The sequence below is a fragment of the Lolium rigidum genome, chromosome 4 (assembly GCF_022539505.1).
Source record: "Lolium rigidum isolate FL_2022 chromosome 4, APGP_CSIRO_Lrig_0.1, whole genome shotgun sequence".
Classification (NCBI taxonomy): Eukaryota; Viridiplantae; Streptophyta; class Magnoliopsida; order Poales; family Poaceae; genus Lolium; species Lolium rigidum.
In genome coordinates, this window is record NC_061511.1 from 19,047,625 (window position 1) to 19,067,435 (window position 19,811).

The 19,811-nt window shown below is 43.8% G+C and overlaps 2 protein-coding genes across 2 annotated transcripts; one reads left to right on the forward strand and one right to left on the reverse strand.

Moving 5' to 3' along the window:
- The first annotated feature begins 793 nt into the window (after positions 1-793).
- Positions 794-2,635, forward strand: LOC124705643 (pentatricopeptide repeat-containing protein At3g12770-like). The gene has a single exon (XM_047237351.1). It carries the CDS (start codon positions 794-796, stop codon positions 2,348-2,350), a length of 1,557 nt encoding a protein of 518 aa, XP_047093307.1. The 3' UTR covers positions 2,351-2,635.
- Positions 2,636-3,761: 1,126 nt separating this feature from the next.
- Positions 3,762-11,377, reverse strand: LOC124650524 (ent-copalyl diphosphate synthase 1, chloroplastic-like). The gene is made up of 14 exons (XM_047190035.1): positions 11,053-11,377; positions 10,170-10,289; positions 7,840-7,910; positions 7,257-7,744; positions 6,964-7,178; positions 6,757-6,877; positions 6,549-6,661; positions 6,222-6,448; positions 6,013-6,128; positions 5,802-5,900; positions 5,433-5,675; positions 4,984-5,104; positions 4,647-4,895; positions 3,762-4,236 (listed from the first exon to the last, which is right to left on the reverse strand). The coding sequence occupies exons 1-14, from the start codon at positions 11,156-11,158 to the stop codon at positions 4,012-4,014; spliced, it is 2,514 nt and encodes an 837-aa protein (XP_047045991.1). The 5' UTR covers positions 11,159-11,377; the 3' UTR covers positions 3,762-4,011.
- Positions 11,378-19,811: the final 8,434 nt, after the last annotated feature.

Consider the following 19,811-nt stretch of genomic DNA (forward strand, 5'->3'; position numbering starts at 1 on the left):
AGGAGGCCCGTGACTCCTCCGGCCACGCCGACACGTTCCAACGACCACGCTCCGGCTGCTGCTCCGGCCTGGGATCCCTGACCACCTTCACCACAGCCTCCTACGCATGCGACGACCTGGCCGCAGTTGCCGCAGCCTGCCCTACCTCCTCCACCGCCGACGTACCATCTTCCATGGCCGACGCCGGTGTTCATCGACCTCGTCAGCGACGACGACCAGTAGGCAGTACCTACTTTTACCACGCCTTTATGACCCTTTTATGTTTTTTATTAATGTAAATTATGATTTTATGAATGAAAAAAAATGCGTCGTGCCGCTGGAACCACCCAACGCAAACGGACGCGCGGACAATCGACACATGTACGTCCGAAATACGCCCGCCCTAAGTACCAGCGTATTTTGGCATCTAGTTTTATTGCGGTAGCTAGCTAGCTAGCTAACTTTGCTAGTTGATCAAGGTAAGCTAGCTTGGTATATGCATGTCGACCCCAACCAAAAGCGGGGAGAAATTGAGTTGGCGTCGTAGGTTCCGGGCGGAAGTACTGGACTGGGGAGCAACTGCCTATCTGCCTCACATGCGCAACACGTTTTCATGGACTCCCGTGAGGAAGACGAACCAAGAGTTAAGCCCATAGACCCCAAATTCCCATGCGGCGTGGTGGACTAGCAAACTCCCTAGGCTGCTAATCCTCCAACAAACTACCCGCTCTGAATTCCCATTCCCTTTCCTTAAAGTTTCCAAACACGCTGTAGGTGTTGTCTCTTCAAACAAATCCGCGCGCGGTTCCATCCCATGCGTCCACTCCCGGCGTTTGTGGCAGGTCGCCTCGCCGCCGTCCGCGCGGATCCCTGCGGCGTCCCGCTCCCCGTCTTCAACTCCCTACTCTCCGCCGTCGCCTCCTCCCACTCCCACTCCCATCTCCCGCTCCACCTCTTCCGGCGCCTCCTCCTTCCTCGCCGCCGTCCGGACGCCTTCACACTATCCTCCCTCGCCTCCTCCTTCCTACAACTCGTCTCCTCCCGCTCCCGCTCCCACGCCGCCGCTTCTCTCCACGCCTTCTCCCTCCGCCTCGGCCTCCTACACGCCGACCCCGTCCTCACCAACTCCATCCTCCTTCTCTACCTCCGCTTGTCCCACAGCCTCACCAACGCGCTCCACCTGTTTGACGAAATGCCCGTCCGCACCGCATCCACTTACAACGCGCTCATCTCCTACTCCCCACCAGACGCTTCCGATATCTGGCCCTTTGTGCGTCACATGGTCACACACGACGGGCTCACCCCGGACAGGTTCACGCTCTCGGCGCTTCTCTCTTCATCATCCATGATGTCCCAGCACCATGGCAGGGAACTGCACTGCTTCGCTATCAAGGCTGGGATGTGCAGCGATATCGATTTCCACGTTACCAGCGGGCTCGTCTCCATGTACTGCAGGGTTCGCCAGCCACGCCTTGCACGGCGGGTTTTCGACAGGATGCAGCGCAGAAATGTCGTTTCCTGGACAGCGATGGTGGGAGGGTATTCGGAGAATGGAATGTTTCAGGATGTAGTCAATGCTTTCCGATCAATGTGGCTGGTCGATGCTATTTTGCCGAATAGGATTGCCTTGATCAGTGTACTCTCTGCTTGTAGCGGCGGCCTCATGGGCTTGGCGCAGGGTATGCAAGTGCATGGTTTCGCACTGAGGATGGGGCTATACGGGGAGATATCTCTCAACAATGCTCTCATTGACATGTATGCAAAGGGCGGAGCCTTGCGTTATGCAAGGCGTGTCTTTGACGATGATACTTGGCGCAAAGATATCATCTCGTGGGGTTCAATGCTACTGGGTTACGGCCTTCATGGTATGGGTGCAGAAGCAGTTGCGCTGTTTGATCATATGCGTGCTTCTGGGGTTAAGCCAGATAGCATAATTGGTCTGGGCGTGCTTTCAGCTTGCTGCAGGGCGGGCTTGGTGTTGGAGGGACTCGAGATATACAACTCCCTGCTCAAGGATCACAAAGTTCAACCAACCCAGGAGATGTCTGCCTGTGTAGTTGATTTACTGGGACGTTCTGGGCTCATTCACCATGCCTTGGACTTTATCAAGTCAATGACCGTACAGCCAGGACCTAGTGTTTGGGGAGCACTTCTGGATGCCTCTGTTATTCACAGTAACAAAGAAGCTCAAGACTTGGCTTGCAAATCTCTTCTTACAATGGAACAAGGAAGTCCATCAAATCTTGTCTTAGTATCTAACCTATATGCCAATTCTGGTAGGTGGAATATTGTTGAACAAGTGAGGGCAAAGATTAAACAGGGCACATTGAAGAAAACACCTGGGCGTAGTTGGGTAAAGCCAGCAACATAGTGATGCAGTTATTCTTGGAATGAATTGTTCATGCCCCTTACAGTGTTCCTGAGCCCTACCAGCACACGTAAGCTGGTTGTGCTTTGGAATCTGGGGTATTATAAAATACCGCATCAATATATATTGTACATCGACTGGAACAGGCTCCATTGGCAGTTAAAATAACAGAGCTGCCTTATCTGTTGATACTTGTACATGTACTTTCGGACGGTGGTTACTAGAGCAAACAAAACACCTTTTACAGTGCTGACATTTTCTGCAATGTTCACTCTCCCATCTACTCTTTGCCAGGTAAATATAATTTCTTATGGGTTCGTTGTTTGATCTAAAATTATTTGGTCGCTTCAGAATTTTGGCGTTTCTTAATTTTTTTAAGAAATTTGGTGTTCTTTTATTTCTGATCACATGAAGTTATAGAATTCCTTTTTCCGTGAAAACGCAAAAGGCTTTTGTGTTTCATTTCATTGAAAAGATAGAGGTTTACAGTCCTACTAGGAGGCATGGTACAAGAAACAGTATTGCTCGAGGAGGCGAAGGAAAGGTTCCAGAAGGTGGCTCTTGCCGCGCTTAACATCCTGAGCGGCGGCATCCGCCACCTACGCCGCCTCCATATGAACCAAATCCTGATAGGTGCCACCCTCTCTAGATCACAGCATATGTTCCATGTTCGAGTCTTGCAAATTTTCAATTGATCACCAGTGTTAGCCGGCTTTCTTTTGCGGCTGTCAGCAATTTGGACCAGCGCGTGGTGGGGGTACCAGACTATCAGCAGTAGTAGTTTGTGCAGGTTGGCTCTTTCAGTGAAGCAGAGCATAGCCGTATAGTTGGTAGTATGTGTCTTCTGAATTCTTGTTGGTGGTAATTATCTTCGGAAATAGTCTTAACTCAGAGATTATGCCGCTCCAGACAGGTTAGCAGAGAAACCTGTCTATCAAGTGCAAATCCTGTGGTAATGACTTTTGGCCTTTCAAGGAACACTTGACTGGCCTAATCTCTGCCACCCACATTGCTAACCCGAGGGAATGCCTCTTGTTCACCATGAAAAAGGAAAACCTATCTGATGCAGCAGAGATGAGGTAGCTGCTACTTATGTGGATTAACTGTTGGATGCACCCTTTTCTTCCGTAGTCCTGTGGCTACTGCAGGATTTTGAAACTGTAAGGGCTGTATCAACAGTCGCGTGCTGATGCATTCTAGGCTGTACACCTTGGAGTTCTGTGACGCGCCAGGAAATGCTTCTCGAAAGCTACAGGGGCGAGGTTATGTCTTTCATGGTTCATATGGTTTTCCAGTGAACTTCACAATAATCGCGTGCCTTTTCGGTGCATCAGGGCTATAGGTAAGTTTCAAACTTTTGATGGAACAATAGAACTCTTACTAATCACTGAAGAAACACTGGACAAGATGTTGCAATGGTAGTTGTGGTTTATGACTTTGCCTCTTTTCCAGCAAACTAATTTATACCACAATATCAATGCAAACCACTGAGCTCTGAAAATGATACAACGTCGACGAACATCCCCGTTAGCTTGAATAAGCACACACTAACTTCCACTGGCACAACATATTTTTCTGCATCCCTCCTCTAGCCCTCTTTACAACATTCTCTTCTACAAGTTTCACATCCATACCTAAAGCTCATATTCCTATAGTTTTTTCTTTCAAATAATATGTTCAAAAATAACTTTCGAAACATGTTTATCCAAGATGTCGGATGGGCAATTGGTAGCATAGTAACAACTTTTCACAACACTCAGGAAGGTCTGCTTCGTCTTGCTACTTGGTTCATCATCATCAGTCTGAAGAATATTTTGGGCAAGTTCTTGCATGTCGAACCGAATTTTCTTGTCCATATGTCTTATTACTGCATCGTTCTTCTCAGCATCCTATAAATGGCAATCATCCATTCAACGGTTAAAAATGAAGGAAGTGAAAATTCGTATCTTGCGTTATTCAAAGCACACTTGCTGATATGAGGTATGTGCACTTCAACTTCTTACCGTACTAAAATGCTAGAATTAAATTAGTATCGTTGCTGAGTTTGATATAAAAAGTTTAAAATAATGTGCAGTTTGAAATGTTCCATAAGTAAAATGATTGCTTGTGACTCAACAAAATTAGATGACCAATTGATATAAACTTAAAAAGTGATCTCAAGTTCAATGAATTTTATCTTGAAAATTTGAAGGAAGAAAAGTTAACCATGGTATTTATTTCTTGGAATGAAAAAACACCATCGCCCATCTATTACTTGATATAAAATGTGGCAAGAAAAATATTTGAGCGTAAGAGTTACCTGGGAGAGTAACATCTTGTGGTGAAGAGTGTCACAAATAGAGGACGCGTGTTGAATAAACCAAGTACCGTCTATACTATTCACCATAGATGATGCTTCACCGATTCGTCCAACACAAATCTCGATAATTTTAACTAGAAGCAAACATGTTTGTTTGTCATGGACCATGAAGGACTCTGCTTGGTTAACACTTGTCGTACCATTTATGTCTTCTTCAATATTTGTTTGCTGCATCATCCATTCAATCCACTAGAAGTTCAAAGAAATATGTTAGAATGTTATGCAAGGAAAAGTAGTCGATAACTTGCAAGCAGGTGAAATTGTTCGTTTAACTTACAGCGCAACGCAGCAAATTGTTGACGTACATCGTTCCGTCACCAGGTGCCTCTTGTGCCATTAAATCAACAAGTTTCTCAAGGGCACCAACAATAATTTCTTCTTTTGCATCTCCATTAAGCCTAGATGCACAATTTGTTTTATAAGAATAATATTTAAACCAAAAGAGATTATAGTGAAGGAACAAGTTTTTAAATAACGCTTATTTAGATATAGAGTAGTGTTATGAACTTATTGTGTGACATCAACCAAGTAAGAAATTGATTTCATCTATTTATGCATGTGAATTTTCCATTGGTGAAAACCATCTACCAAATTGCTTGTATCAGTTTGCTATTTTTCTTACCGAGAGAACATAAATTAGCCAAAGTGGTCAAACTAAGCAAATAGTTATTAATCACGTGACGCGGTGATTCGAATTGTGCAGTGATGCTCTGTTAGTGTACTCACCCGGATACATCAGTTTCTCCTTCATAGAGACTGCCATGCATAAACTGTTCCAGCACTTTATTACCCGACGAATCGTTGCGAAGGTATTTAGAAATAACGTTGGCGAGAACTGACACCCTGGCCCATGCAAGTCGTTCCGTCGCACGGTTTGGTTCAAATATGGAAGCGGCGGCCAGAAAATAAGTCTTTAAAACATCTCCTGAAGTCACCCCAAAAGCCTCGAGGCCATTTTCAGTGAACCATCTAAATACATTTTAAAGGAAACCATATAAGAACATATCCCACAAAATAATGTAACTGTAAATGCCAACAAGTCATGCATGAAATGTGATGTAATTGAAAAATGATATGTGACGTGTTAATGCTTACTTTTGTAGGCCATGCCACTCAAGTTGATGCTGGATTTGGCAACGGTTGAAATCACGTTTTGCCAAGTCAAGATAAATGTTGTTGTTCACAAGCGGCATCCTAGCAAAACCATATACATCGTATGAGTTAGCGGTAAAGTTTTTCTTACAAGTATAGATGCCACAAACAAATTGCTTAAACATGATCTGCCGTCGTAACACTTTTCTTTTACCTGTAGAGTGTCTTCCCAATCCAGATATCATCCTCACCACCATATTGCTCTATGTAGAATCTTGCTTCTACGCGTGGCAAGCTTGCATACCATGGGAAGTCCAATGTATATTCTACCTATCATCATAACAGGTATCCACGTAAGCTAGGTTAATTTCTTTCACAAAACAAGACAAGGTGATGGATTGGTAGAATGACAGAGTAGTTTACCTCGCCTGGTAGATCCTTGGCAATGATCCATTTATCACAGATGGTTCCCTCGGCCTGTCTTCTTCTAAGGAACTCGTGCGAGAATGTGGCTGCGCGCTCCAGCACATCCTCCCCAGGGAAACTCACTTGAGAGGCCCTGTTGAGGTTGTACATCCCGGTGACCGCCTGCGTCGACTGCCCCACGAAAGCGAAGAACTTGCCATCCTTCTCAAAATGCTCAAACACACCTGCAGAGCAGCAGCATGAGTTTTGTTTGCCACGCGACAAAATCATTACACTATGTAGAGTATGTAAATGTACAATGTACTACAACTGAGTTCGTCGTACTTGGGGAGATGTCGTATCCGTGCAGCCGCATTAGCCGGAACGCCATGGCTGTGTCATCCACATCCTGGACCTCGGAGTTCCTCGCCCAGCAGATCCCCTTTTCAGTCCAGTGTCTGCAGATTTGGAGAAGATTAGAGAGTTCCTAAATCCTTCAAGATGGAAAGAAATGTTACAGAGCAGAGCCATGACATGAAGGGGGAAATCAAACCTGTGCACATGGTCCAGGCACTGCTTGATTTCTTTCTTGAAGTAGCGGGAGAGGCCGAGGCGTTCCAATCGATCGACGGCCCAGATGTTCTCGAAGAGATCAACCGGGTAGACGTTGGGAACTGAAATGCAACAGCAAGCATCAGGAACTATACACATACAGAAAAAAGGACGATTCAAATATGCAAAATGGTCATGGATCTCTTACCCCCTCCATCGAATTTCTTGAGCATTCTATTGATATATTCATAGCACTTGGCATCACCGGTCTGCATGAGAGCGTAGGCCGTTGCGGAAGGAGAGAAGAGGAAGGAGCCATCGCTGGACTGGAGCTTGAGAATCCTTTCCCAGTCCACCCCGGGCATCCCTTCGAGGGAGTGCAGGATCGTCGTTGGGAAGCTGTGCATCACCTCCATCGGAATCCTGCGCCCGGAATTAATCAGTCAGCATCCATCTACGTGCAAGATGTTCTCCATCTACTGTCTAGGTAATAATACTTACTTCTTGAGCTTAATTTCTCTGTTGGCATATATGGTCTGCAGCACCCCGTGGTCATACGGAAACGGAATGCCCAAGCCCTTGGCCGTCTCCAGGGTAGAAGGGAAAGCGATCTCGAAGCCGATGGGCATCTCCTCCGGGTCTTCCTCTGCCAGCCTCCATATGTTCTCCTCGAGAAAAGCTAGACCTCTCTTGCAGTTCTCGGAGCCAAGCGACCACTTGGTGAGAGCCACGACGCAGCCGAGGGTGTTGGTGATCCGATCATATGCGGAGAAGAGCGCCGCGTCGCCCCAGGAGCCATCGGGAAGCTGGTGGTCTAGGATCCATCGGAGGCTTTCCGGGAACTCGGGACCCTCGCCGCCGTCCAGCCTCGGCACCAGGGCCACCCAGGCGGTGTCGTAGCCTGACACGGTGATTTCGCCGTCCTCCATCGACCCCAGCATCGCCCTCACCTGCTCGATCAGTGGTTGCTGGAACTCTGAACCGGGAGCCTGGTCGAAATGTTCAGAAAGTTGACAAAGGTCAGCGATACATGTCCAAAACAGTTTCACATAACGTGATTAGTGTGGAATTGGTAGAAGCTTGCCTCAGGAATGACACGTGCTTCCTCCTGGCGTTTTAGGATCTGAAACTTGTCGACCGGGTCGATTTGCAGCCCTGGGGGTACAGTGATGGAGACATGGTTGTTCAGATGTAGTATGCCAAATTATAAATTTTATTAAGAGAACGAAACATTGTTAAATAAACATTGCAGATATACACGTGCACTCTGGGCGCCCCACATGAGAGCACTTTCTCCATGTTGAGCTGAATCAGTTTTGTACCCCAAGGTTCCACAAACGTGTTTCGACTAGTGAAAACGTGTTTAGGTCAGTGTCCCCCGATTGTCGGTGTCGTCACCCACCACATGAGTTTGGCTTGAGTCAAGTATTTTGCGTAATTGTTTGAACTCAAATTCAGTTTCACCTTACAAGGCCGTGGCAGTTGATTCTTCCATTTTAATATACTCCTTTGGGTAGCTAGGACAAAACTTTGGCTAAGAATTGCTGAACTAATTTGTGATTGATCCATATTGACAAGCTTAACAAATCGAAATATTTCTTATATTGTAAAACATAAGGGTGTTTCTAACTTTATATAGGCGTTTGCAAAAAAAGAAATCATTAAGGGTATCACCCCTTGATAAGCTTGTCGGTTTCAGATATTGCATGTGCTAAAATAGGAGTACTAAATGTGTGCCTCATAAAGAAAAAATATATGACTATTTAATGCGCACCTCATCCTAAATACTCCCTCTCTCATAGTTTATAAGGCGTGCACGTATATCTAGATCGTAAATTTGATCAAGTTAGCATTAGTTGTATATTATAAAAATTATATCATTAGAAAGTTTAGATGTTCTATTTTCTATTGATATAATTTTTACATTATATAATTTAAATTATATAGCTTAAATTGGTGACCTAGGGATACGGGGAGGACTAGTAAACTGAGAAGGAGGGAGTAAACAATTCCCTTTAAATTTTTGCCTAGTAATAATAATAACATTATCCATGTATGTATTTTACAATACTTTGAAATTCCTGGTTTTGTAGCATGATATACACGTTTCATAAAAAGAAAGAGCCAAGATCTTGGGAATAGTATCGCGGCCAAATACAAGGAGTTGGCAGGAGTAACATGCATGCGACACATACAGGAACCAACCTGGATTGGATAAAAACGGCACGAATCTCAATCACTTTCGCAGCAGAGCCAGAGAGAACATCCCTCACTGTCGCCGGTTCCTCTCGCTTATAGGAGGGAGCAGGAAGGCGTGTGTAAAGATGCCCTTATCTAAACCAAATCAAACAAAGCTTCCCCGATCGTCTCTTTTCGTGGGCATACGATCTCGATCGGCATAATAAGTACACCCAATCTAGACCTGGCTTTCGCGTGCCAGTCCTAGTCGAATCTCTGATCATTTTTATTCGGTAACCAAATTGATCGTCGGGCCGGGTATTCGGCTCGAAAGAACTCCGGCGCCTGCTTTTGCATAGCATTTGTAATAGTTTCCTGACGAAAGAAACAGCTGCTGTGGTGAGTGGTGACCGTACTGACGGTAACAAGAAGGAATAGCATAATCTTTCAGTCGCTTGTCAGACTTGACTTTGAACTGTCTAGGGAATTATTTTTTTACTACTTTGGGATGTTGTGAAAAGGAAAATATGTACAGTCTCTGGTCTCTTGAGGAATGAGGAGGCCTAAAATCCCGGAGTAGACAGGAGTCGAAGCCCATTCTTGTCTCTCGCCTACTATCCCAAAGTAGTCAGGGGAGGAGGCTGGCTCTCTGGTCCTCCCACTTTGAGAGAAAAAGAAAGTGCGGAGCTGGATTTGTTAGTCTGAATTCCACCCGTCTTCCTCCGGTAAACAACATGTGAGTTGGACTCGAACCCCCGCGTTTGGAGAAAATTGTGTAAATCTGGCTTGCACTCACGGAAGAGGAATAGAAAGTTGTGTACTCCGGAAAATTATACTCGTGCCCCTCGGTAAAACTACCGCTAACATATGTGAAAATGTATCAGTTGGACTTATACCCCACGTTCAGAGAAAAACGTGTACATATCTACTCGCTAAATTTGTGCCAACAAGAAAAAGCCTTGTGTGCGGTGTACTCAGTGAAGAGGAAGAATACAAAAAGACAAACGAGCATACGGCAGTATCTACATAGAAACGGTCCAGCGGTATCACAAGCACGTACTTAGCTAGCAAGACGATGACGGCCAAAAAACAGGTGATGTGGGTGGCTAAGGATTAGCCAATTAGGAAGAAAGTAGAGTAATGTATACGGGTGCTAAAAGCTAGCCAGCGGATATGGAGAAGAGAGCGGCATAAAGCAGGAGATCCATGCATCCATCAGCCGGAATCAGTCAATACCTTTAGCAGCAGCGGCACTGGATACGTTGGTGGCCTGCGTTCTGCGCCTCGCGCCGCGCGTGCCGGCGGGTTCCACCACGCCATGGCTAGCATCTTCTTTGGCGAGGGCGCGGCATGGACCTGATTGTTCAAAGACAAAGCGATCATCATCAGTATCACTCTCGCGATAAAGCGCCTATGGGTGGCGTCTCTGCTCCTCGGCTTATAGCAGAAGCCGAAAAGTCGAAATAAAACATTAGAAGCCGCCGGCCGATCGATCAGAATCTAGTTTTCTTCACATGCACAAGGTATAGCTAGCTAGCTTCTGTCAACAACTAAAAAAATTAGCTAGCTAGGTATACAAGGATAGATACATATGTTTAGACCAAAAATGCTAGTAGGAAGATGACACACAAACATCAAGGATCGAGCAAGAATTGCTCCTTAATTAATTTGTCGGTTTCCTTTCACCACGGCAGCATATGCATGGCCGGCATGTGTCTGCCGTGAAACAGGACGAATCGGCAGCTTGCTATAGCTTAGCTAGCGCGCTGCAGGCAGCAAACTAGCCGTCACGATCTGCGCGTGATGGCGGACAAGAACCTCCTGACGCTGTACCCACAGGGCGTGATCGGCACACGATCGAGAACCTGCGAGGAATCGGCGTGGGCCGCCTGGCCTGCCGGCGCGACGAGGGAAGAAGAAACTTCACCGGCGGCGCCGGCGGATGGACGGGCAGAGAGAACGCAAGGTTGAGCATGCAATGGATTCCCATTGTATATGCACGATCCACCGTCGTATATACGAAGCAGAAACGCACGTGTAATGGAGAAACTAGACAAGGCGATCGAAAAGCTAGCATACGGCGGAAAGGAAAAAGGGACATGGATCGACGGATGATCACCTGCTTTGGCGAGAGCTCGTGGCCGAGGTCTCCCGACGTGGACGAACGGCGCCTTCACCGCCACCGCCGGCGAGAGGTGGAGCTTCATGCTGGCTGGCTGCGCCATATATAGCACTACCTGCAACTGCAATGCACGACCGTCTGCTGGGGCTGGGGGTCTATAAGTACCACTCGCGAGCTCCGAGGAGGAGTTCTGGATGAGGATGAATTGATGATGAACCAAATTATATTGGATAAGATTAAGGGTAGGCTGGCGCTGTTATGGTAAGTGATTAAGAGAGGCAGCAGCTAATTGCCCAAACAAGAACGGCACGAGGTTATCTGGAGCCCTGGAGGGATGTGCGTGAATATATAGGGGAGAGGGGTGGGGGTGGGGGAGGCCGGAGCCCGGAGGAAGGGAGGTAGAAGGTCAGTTTTTTTTTTTTTTGAGATGGGCGAGAGAGAGAGAGGGCTGTAGGAGAAGGGTATGATTCCCGTGCGGGGAAAGCTCCGAGTAGTGGACAAAAACCTTAAACTCTCTGCTTTGTGAACGGGTGGTGCGAGTGACATTCTCCGCGCCCAACACACCAAGATGCCCTCTACGATCAGTCCAGAGATCGACTTGTTAGTAAAAAAAAAGGCGGGCAACCCGTTCATAGTAAAGAGACGCAGGAAATACGATTAAAGAAAGTGCACCATGCTCTATATAAGGAAACATGTGTTGCTGTCGTCTTGGGCGTGATATCACCCAATCGTCGTCCAATCACCGTCCCTGCAGCACACACGCTCGTTTGAATCCTAAAAAGCCAAATCTAGATGGAAGTCAAATTTAGGTGTCTAAGTTAATTTTCAGTTCCAACAATGCAGGAAAACTAGATATGGATAAGTCTACCGTGGAGAGTGAAATGATGAATTGTGTAGAGACATAGATCAGGACGCGAATTTTTGGCACATGGTGTTATGCACCCCATAAACTTCAGAGTTCATGGTAATTTCAAATGTTGGCAAAAAAAATCCAAATTCTCCTAGAGAAACAAAAGATGACCAAGTGCATTTAGAGAAAAAAAAATTCCAGGAGATATTCAGGGTACTCTCTAGGGCATATTCCCAACCGTTATAAGTATGAATATAATTTTCCTGGAATAACCTAATCTTATTCCTCGTCGTCTTAGAGCCCAACGACGATGTCAACCTCATAGTTTAAAATAGCTGGTTGTGCATTTAGCGACAACATTTTTAGCTGGTAAGAAAGGCTATAGTGCAACTATAGTGGGCTAATCCATTTAGTATTTTTCCAAAAACATGGAAATTTTTATTCATACTTATAACGGCTAGGAATATGCCCTAGAGATAATCATGTATGATGTAATTTAACATATATTCATTAAGTTATTGAAGCATCTTTGTATGAGCATTTGATATGTATCATCGAATATGGATTTGGGACCCAGGCTACATTAAACGGGTATTTCCCAAAACCTGAAAGAAGTACTATTATCCTTGATCTCTGGAAAAATACATCCATGCTCATGGGTGCCAAGCACCCTGACTTTCTAAAAAATAGTAATTCAAAAAAGGGTAAAACAATGTGAATCCATTTGGGAAGCAAAGATGATCAAGTATTGTCCCCGTATAAAAATGTTTGGATTCGAAATAATTCTCATTGTATCCTGGGAAAAAAAGACAAGATCTGTATTTTTTCCAAGAGAATTTTTTCTCATGGAATATGCCTTAGAGATAATAATATATGATGCAATTTGATCATCTTTTGTTTCCAGGAGTTATAACATGGAAAAAATTCATCATACATAAAAATGTTGTCCCTAAATGCACAACCAACTATTTTAAACTATGAGGCTGACACCGTCGTCAGGCTCTAAGACTACGAGGAATAAGATTTATATTAGCTTATTTTATTTTTTCTCAAATTTCTATGTAATATTTTTAAATTTTGAGCCATTCATTTAAATTTGAGAATTTCATATTTTTAGAAAAACATGAGGGACGCCGCTATGGACAGCCGCCCCATTCATCTGATAGTGTCCTTCCGACTCTAAAGCGGCCACCATTAATGGGTGTTGTACACATTTTAGGAGTGCCGGGAGAGATGCTAAGGGCATCTCTAGCCGATCCCGATCCCTTATAATTATCTCGCTATACAACCATTTATCCTTTAACTTCTTATATTTGCTCCTCGAAAGAAAAGTTGTTCCTAACCGATCCCCTATAATTAACTCCATATTTTTTCTAGTCCAAACTATTCAAAGCCAAATACATGGAAGCCAATAAATAAAGTAAAATATCATGATTATGAAAGAATAAAATTTAAATTTACAAACCAAATTATTCAACGCTAAACACATGGCAGGGTTTAAATGAAGTGAATAGCACAAATGGTTCAAATGAAGTAAAAAACACAACTACCAAGTGTTGTGAAGTAGCCAGTGATGCTCAACAATATCATCTTGAAGCTAAGAATGAATTTCTCGGTTCTTGATCCTTCGATGCGCTGCAAGAAATCTATGTATCCTGGTTGCATCATGTTATTTCTTAATAGGATTCCATTGGAGATGTATCAAAATTTCTCTTCCATGTCAAGTATTCAATGATCATGTTAAGGAAGGCTACAAACAACGGCAAACATGTCGTTGTTTTTCATAGCACTTTTGATTTCCAATACTCAGCAAGGCTACAAACAATGGCAAAGCTCTTTGCGCAACCTTCCTTGTCGGCTCTTAGACACACAGAAAAGTGAGATCTATTTTTTCCTTGAGGACGCGGGATTGTAATCACAAACGTGGCCCATCGAGGATATATGCCATCTGCAAGATAGTAACATATCGTGTACTTAACGTCATTGACAACCTAGTTGCAAGGAGAATCATCTCCGACAACAATCCTTGCAAAGAGTGGTAATCTTGACAACACATTCAACTTATTATGAGAGACGTACAATCCAAAGAATGATTGCCAAATCCATAGATCGTTTGATCCAATGACTTCAAGAATGATTTTTGGATCTTTCAAGTGGCTAGTGTGCCGACCTTTCCATCCCGCCGGATAGTTCTTCCATGTACAGTGCATGCAATCTATTAATCCAAGAATGTGAACCCGTCCTCGTTTTGTACTCTCGCCCAAGAGTCTCTCAGTTTCTTTATAATTGGGTGCCCTCAAGTACTCCGACCCAAAGATATCAATCACGGCTAGTGTGTATCTTCTAACGGCCTCCAAGATTGTATATTTACCAATGTGTACATAGTCATCAATGTCATCCGTTGAACATCCATAGGCAAACACTCTAACAACCACAACACACTTCATTAACGGGCTTGCAGTTATTTCCCTCGATGCACTCCTCCTTAGCTTGAACCAATCATCATGATTCTCCATGGATTTTGCAACAGTGAGAATGGGACTCTTGTGCATTCAAAATAGTCAGAGAAAATACTTCTATGGATAGGTTGCATCAAGGTTGAAGTACTCTTGTCGAGGTTATGCCGAATAGGGTATACCACGATAGGGGCTTAAACTAGCCATCCGGGTGGCCCACTTGGTTGGCGAAACTATCAAGGTTGTTGGGTGGCCCAGTTGCTAAGATGGAGGCCCACGCGATTCTGGAAGGCCCAAGACGGATTCCAGAAGGTTCGAGAAGAAGGAATACTTGTAACTCCACACACATGATACTCGTAGACATAGTCTAGGACTCCGTAGTTGGTTAGGTATTTTCGTTCATCTAACCCTAGGTCACGGTGCCTTTACAAAGCCGGCCTGGCAGACGCCTTTAGGGCAAGACATAAGACACATCATTGTAGTATGTACTCTATGCTATTATAATGAATTCTAGCATGACACAACGATCCTCCGTCAAGGGGTTGTGAACCTGGGTAAATCGCCGAGTTGCACCATCCCGAGCATCCCGTCGTCTAGTTCCACCATAAAACCTGGCCATGAGAAACCCCTCATGGAACTATCGTTATCAAGCAACAAAAAATCTCCCATAATCTTGGCGTGGCACTCCACTCTATCTCGGTTGATGTACAAACGATTGAATTGTAACCCTAGTATCGGCACCGAATTCCGTCGTGCAAGATCATGGTCGGCTATTTCTAAGTCATTGTCGTATTCTTCTTCCTCCTCCTCCGATGAAGAGTCATCGAAGATCACCCCCCTCAACCTCTTCATCTACATTATACGATTGACTAGTGATGTCTACGGGAGCTTCTATTCTTGTAGACAGTGTTGGGCCTCCAAGAGCAGAGGTTTGTAGAACAGCAGCAAGTTTCCCTTAAGTGGATTACCCAAGGTTTATCGATCTCAGGGAGGAAGAGGTCAAAGATATCCCTCTCATGCAACCCCGCAACCACAAAGCAAGAAGTCTCTTGTGTCCCCAACACACCTAATAGGTGCACTAGTTCGGCGAAGAGATAGTGAAATACAGGTGGTATGAATAAGTAATGGCAACGGCACCGGAAAAGTGCTTTGCCCGTAACAATAAACAAGCGATAGTAACGCAAGTAAAACAAGTAAACAAGCAGCGATAGCGATATTTAGGAACAAGGCCTAGGGATTAGACTTTCACTAGTGGACACTCTCAACATTGATCACATAACAGAATAGATAAATGCATACTCTACACTTTTGTTGGATGATGAACACATTGCGTAGGATTACACGAACCCTCAATGCCGGAGTTAACAAGCTCCACAATAATGCTCATATTTTAGTAACCTTTAGTGTAAGATAGATCAAAAGACTAAACCAAGTACTAACATAGCATGCACTACTCGTCACCTTCATGCATATGTAGGAGGAATAGATCACATCAATATTATCATAGCAATAGTTAACTTCGCAATCTACAAGAGATCATGATCATAGCATAAACCAAGTACTAACACGGTGCACACACTCGTCACCTTTGCACACGTGCAGGGAGGAATAAAACTACTTTAATAACATTGCTAGAGTAGCACATAGATAAATTGTGATACAAACATATTGCAATCATAAAGAGATATAAATAAGCACCTCACTATGCCATTCAACGGTGAATAAGTATTCTGTGAAATATAGCCTAAGAGACCCACACGGTGCACACACTGTCACCTTTACACACGTGGGACAAGGAGTCTCCGGAGATCACATAGGTAAAACTCACTTGACTAGCATAATGACATCTAGATTACAAGCATCATCATATGAATCTCAATCATGTAAGGCAGCTCATGAGATTATTGTATTGAAGTACATAGGAGAGAGATGAACCACATAGCTACCGGTACAGCCCCTAGCCTCGATGGAGAACTACTCCCTCCTCATGGGAGCAGCAGCGGTGATGAAGATGGCGGTGGAGATGGCAGCGGTGTCGATGGAGAAGCCTTCCGGGGGCACTTCCCCGCTCCGGCAGGATGCCGGAACAGAGACTCCTGTCCCCCAGATCTTGGCTTCGCGATGGCGGCGGCTCTGGAAGGTTTTCCGTATCGTGGTTCTTCGCCTCAGGGGTTTCGCAACGGAGGCTTTATATAGGCGAAGAGGCGGCGCAGGAGGGTCGAGGGGGTGGCCACACCATATGGCGGCGCGGCCAGGGCCAGGCCGCGCCGGCCTATGGTCCGGGGGCCCGAGTGCCCCCTCCGGTCCTTCCCGGGTGTTCCGGATGCTTCCGGTGAAAATAGGAACCCGGGTCTTCGTTTCGTCCAATTCCGAGAATATTTCGTTACTAGGATTTCTGAAACCAAAAACAGCGAGAAAACGAGAACTGGCACTTCGGCATCTTGTTAATAGGTTAGTTCCAGAAAATGCACGAATATGACATAAAGTGTACATAAAACATGTAGGTATCATCAATAATATGGCATAGAACATAAGAAATTATCGATACGTCGGAGACGTATCAAGCATCCCCAAGCTTAGTTCTCGCTCGTCCCGAGCGAGTAAAACGATAACAAAGATAATTTCTGAAGTGATATGCCATCATAACCTTGATCATACTATTTGTAAACATATGTAGTGAATGCAGCGATCAAAACAATGGTAATGACATGAGTAAACAACTGAATCATAAAGCAAAGACTTTTCATGAATAGTACTTCAAGACAAGCATCAATAAGTCTTGCATAAGAGTTAACTCATAAAGCAATAAATCAAAGTAAAGGCATTGAAACAACACAAAGGAAGATTAAGTTTCAGCGGTTGCTTTCAACTTGTAACATGTATATCTCATGGATAATTGTCAACATAGAGTAATATAACAAGTACAATATGCAAGTATGTAGGAATCAATGCACAGTTCACACAAGTGTTTGCTTCTTGAGGTGGAGAGAGATAGGTGAACTGACTCAACATAAAAGTAAAGAGAATGGTCCTTCAAAGAGGAAAGCATCGATTGCTATATTTGTGCTAGAGCTTTTATTTTGAAAACATGAAACAATTTTGTCAACGGTAGTAATAAAGCATATGAGTTATGTACATTATATCTTACAAGTTGCAAGTCTCATGCATAGTATACTAATAGTGCCCGCACCTTGTCCTAATTAACTTGGACTACCGGATCTTTGCAATGCACATGTTTTAACCAAGTGTCACAATGGGGTACCTCCATGCCGCCTTGTACAAAGGTCTAAGGAGAAAGCTCGCATTTTGGATTTCTCGCTTTTGATTATTCTCAACTTAGACATCCATACCGGGACAACATGGACAACGGATAATGGACTCCTCTTTAATGCATAAGCATGTGGCAACAATTATTATTCTCATATGAGATTGAGGATATATGTCCAAACTGAAACTTCCACCATGAATCATGGCTTTAGTTAGCGGCCCAAAGTTCTTCTCTAACAATATGCATGCTCCAACCATGAAGGTGGTAGATCTCTCTTGCTTCGGACAAGACGGACATGCATAGCAACTCACATGATATCCAACAAAGAATAGTTGATGGCGTCCCCGTAAACATGGTTATCGCACAACAAGCAACTTAATAAGAGATAAAGTGCATAAGTACATATTCAATACCACAATAGTTTTTAAGCTATTTGTCCCATGAGCTATATATTGCAAAGGTGAATGACGGAATTTTAAAGGTAGCACTCAAGCAATTTACTTTGGAATGGCGGATAAATACCATGTAGTAGGTAGGTATGGTGGACACAAATGGCATAGTGGTTGGCTCAAGGATTTTGGATGCATGAGAAGTATTCCCTCTCGATACAAGGTTTAGGCTAGCAAGGTTATTTGAAACAAACACAAGGATGAACGGTGCAGCAAAACTCACATAAAAGACATATTGTAAACATTATAAGACTCTACACCGTCTTCCTTGTTGTTCAAACCAATACTAGAAATTATCTAGACCTTAGAGAGACCAATTATGCAAACCAAATTTTAGCAAGCTCTATGTATTTCTTCATTAATGGGTGCAAAGTATATGATGCAAGAGCTTAAACATGAGCACAACAATTGCCAAGTATCAAATTATCCAAGACATTTTAGAGTTACTACATGTATCATTTTCCAATTCCAACCATATAACAATTTAACGAAGAAGAAACTTCGCCATGAATACTATGAGTAGAGCCTAAGGACATACTTGTCCATATGCTACAGCGGAGCGTGTCTCTCTCCCACACAAGCATTTATTCAAACAAAAACAAAAACAAGAAACATACAGACGCTCCGAGTAAAGTACATAAGATGTGACCGAATAAAAATATAGTTTCAAGAGAAGAAACCTGATAATTTGTCGATGAAGAAGGGGATGCCTTGGGCATCCCCAAGCTTAGACGCTTGAGTCTTCTTAGAATATGCAGGGGTGAACCACCGGGGCATCCCCAAGTTTAGAGTTTTCACTCTCCTTGATCATAGTATATCATCCTCCTCTCTTGACCCTTGAAAACTTCCTCCACACCAAACTCGAAACAAACTCATTAGAGGGTTAGTGCATAATCAAAAACTCACATGTTCAGAGGTGACACAATCATTCTTAACACTTCTGGACATTGCTCAAAGCTACTGGAAGGTAATGGAACAAAGAAATCCACCCAACACGACGAAAGAAGCAATGCGAAATAAAAGGCAGAATCTGTCAAAACAGAACAGATCCGTAAAGACGAATTTTAAAAGGGCACCAGACTTGCTCAAATGAAAATGCCCAAATTGAATGAAAGTTGCGTACATATCTGAGGATCACTCACGTAAATTGGCATAATTTTCTGAGTTACCTACAGAGAATTAGACCCAGATTCGTGACAAAGCAAAGAAATCTGGAACTGCGCAGTAATCCAAATCTAGTATTTACTTTACTATCAAAGACTTTACTTGGCACAACAAAACATAAAACTAAGATAAGGAGAGGTTGCTACAGTAGTAAACAACTTCCAAGACACAAATATAAAACAAAGTACTGTAGCAAAATAACACATGGGTTATCTCCCAAGAAGTTCTTTCTTTATAGCCATTAAGATGGGCTCAGCAGTTTTAATGATGCACTTGCAAGAAATAGTATTTGAAGCAAAAGAGAGCATCAAGAGGCAAATTCAAAACACATTTAAGTCTAACATGCTTCCTATGCAGAGGCATCTTGTACACAAATGAATTCATGAAGAACAAAGTGACAAGCATAAGAGGATAAAACAAAAGTAGCTTCAAGATTTTCAACATAAAGAGGGGAAACTTAATATTATTGAAATGCATATAACCATATTTCCCTCTCTCATAATAACTTTCAGTAGCATCATTGATGAAATCCACAATATACCCATCACTTAAAACATTCTTATCATGGT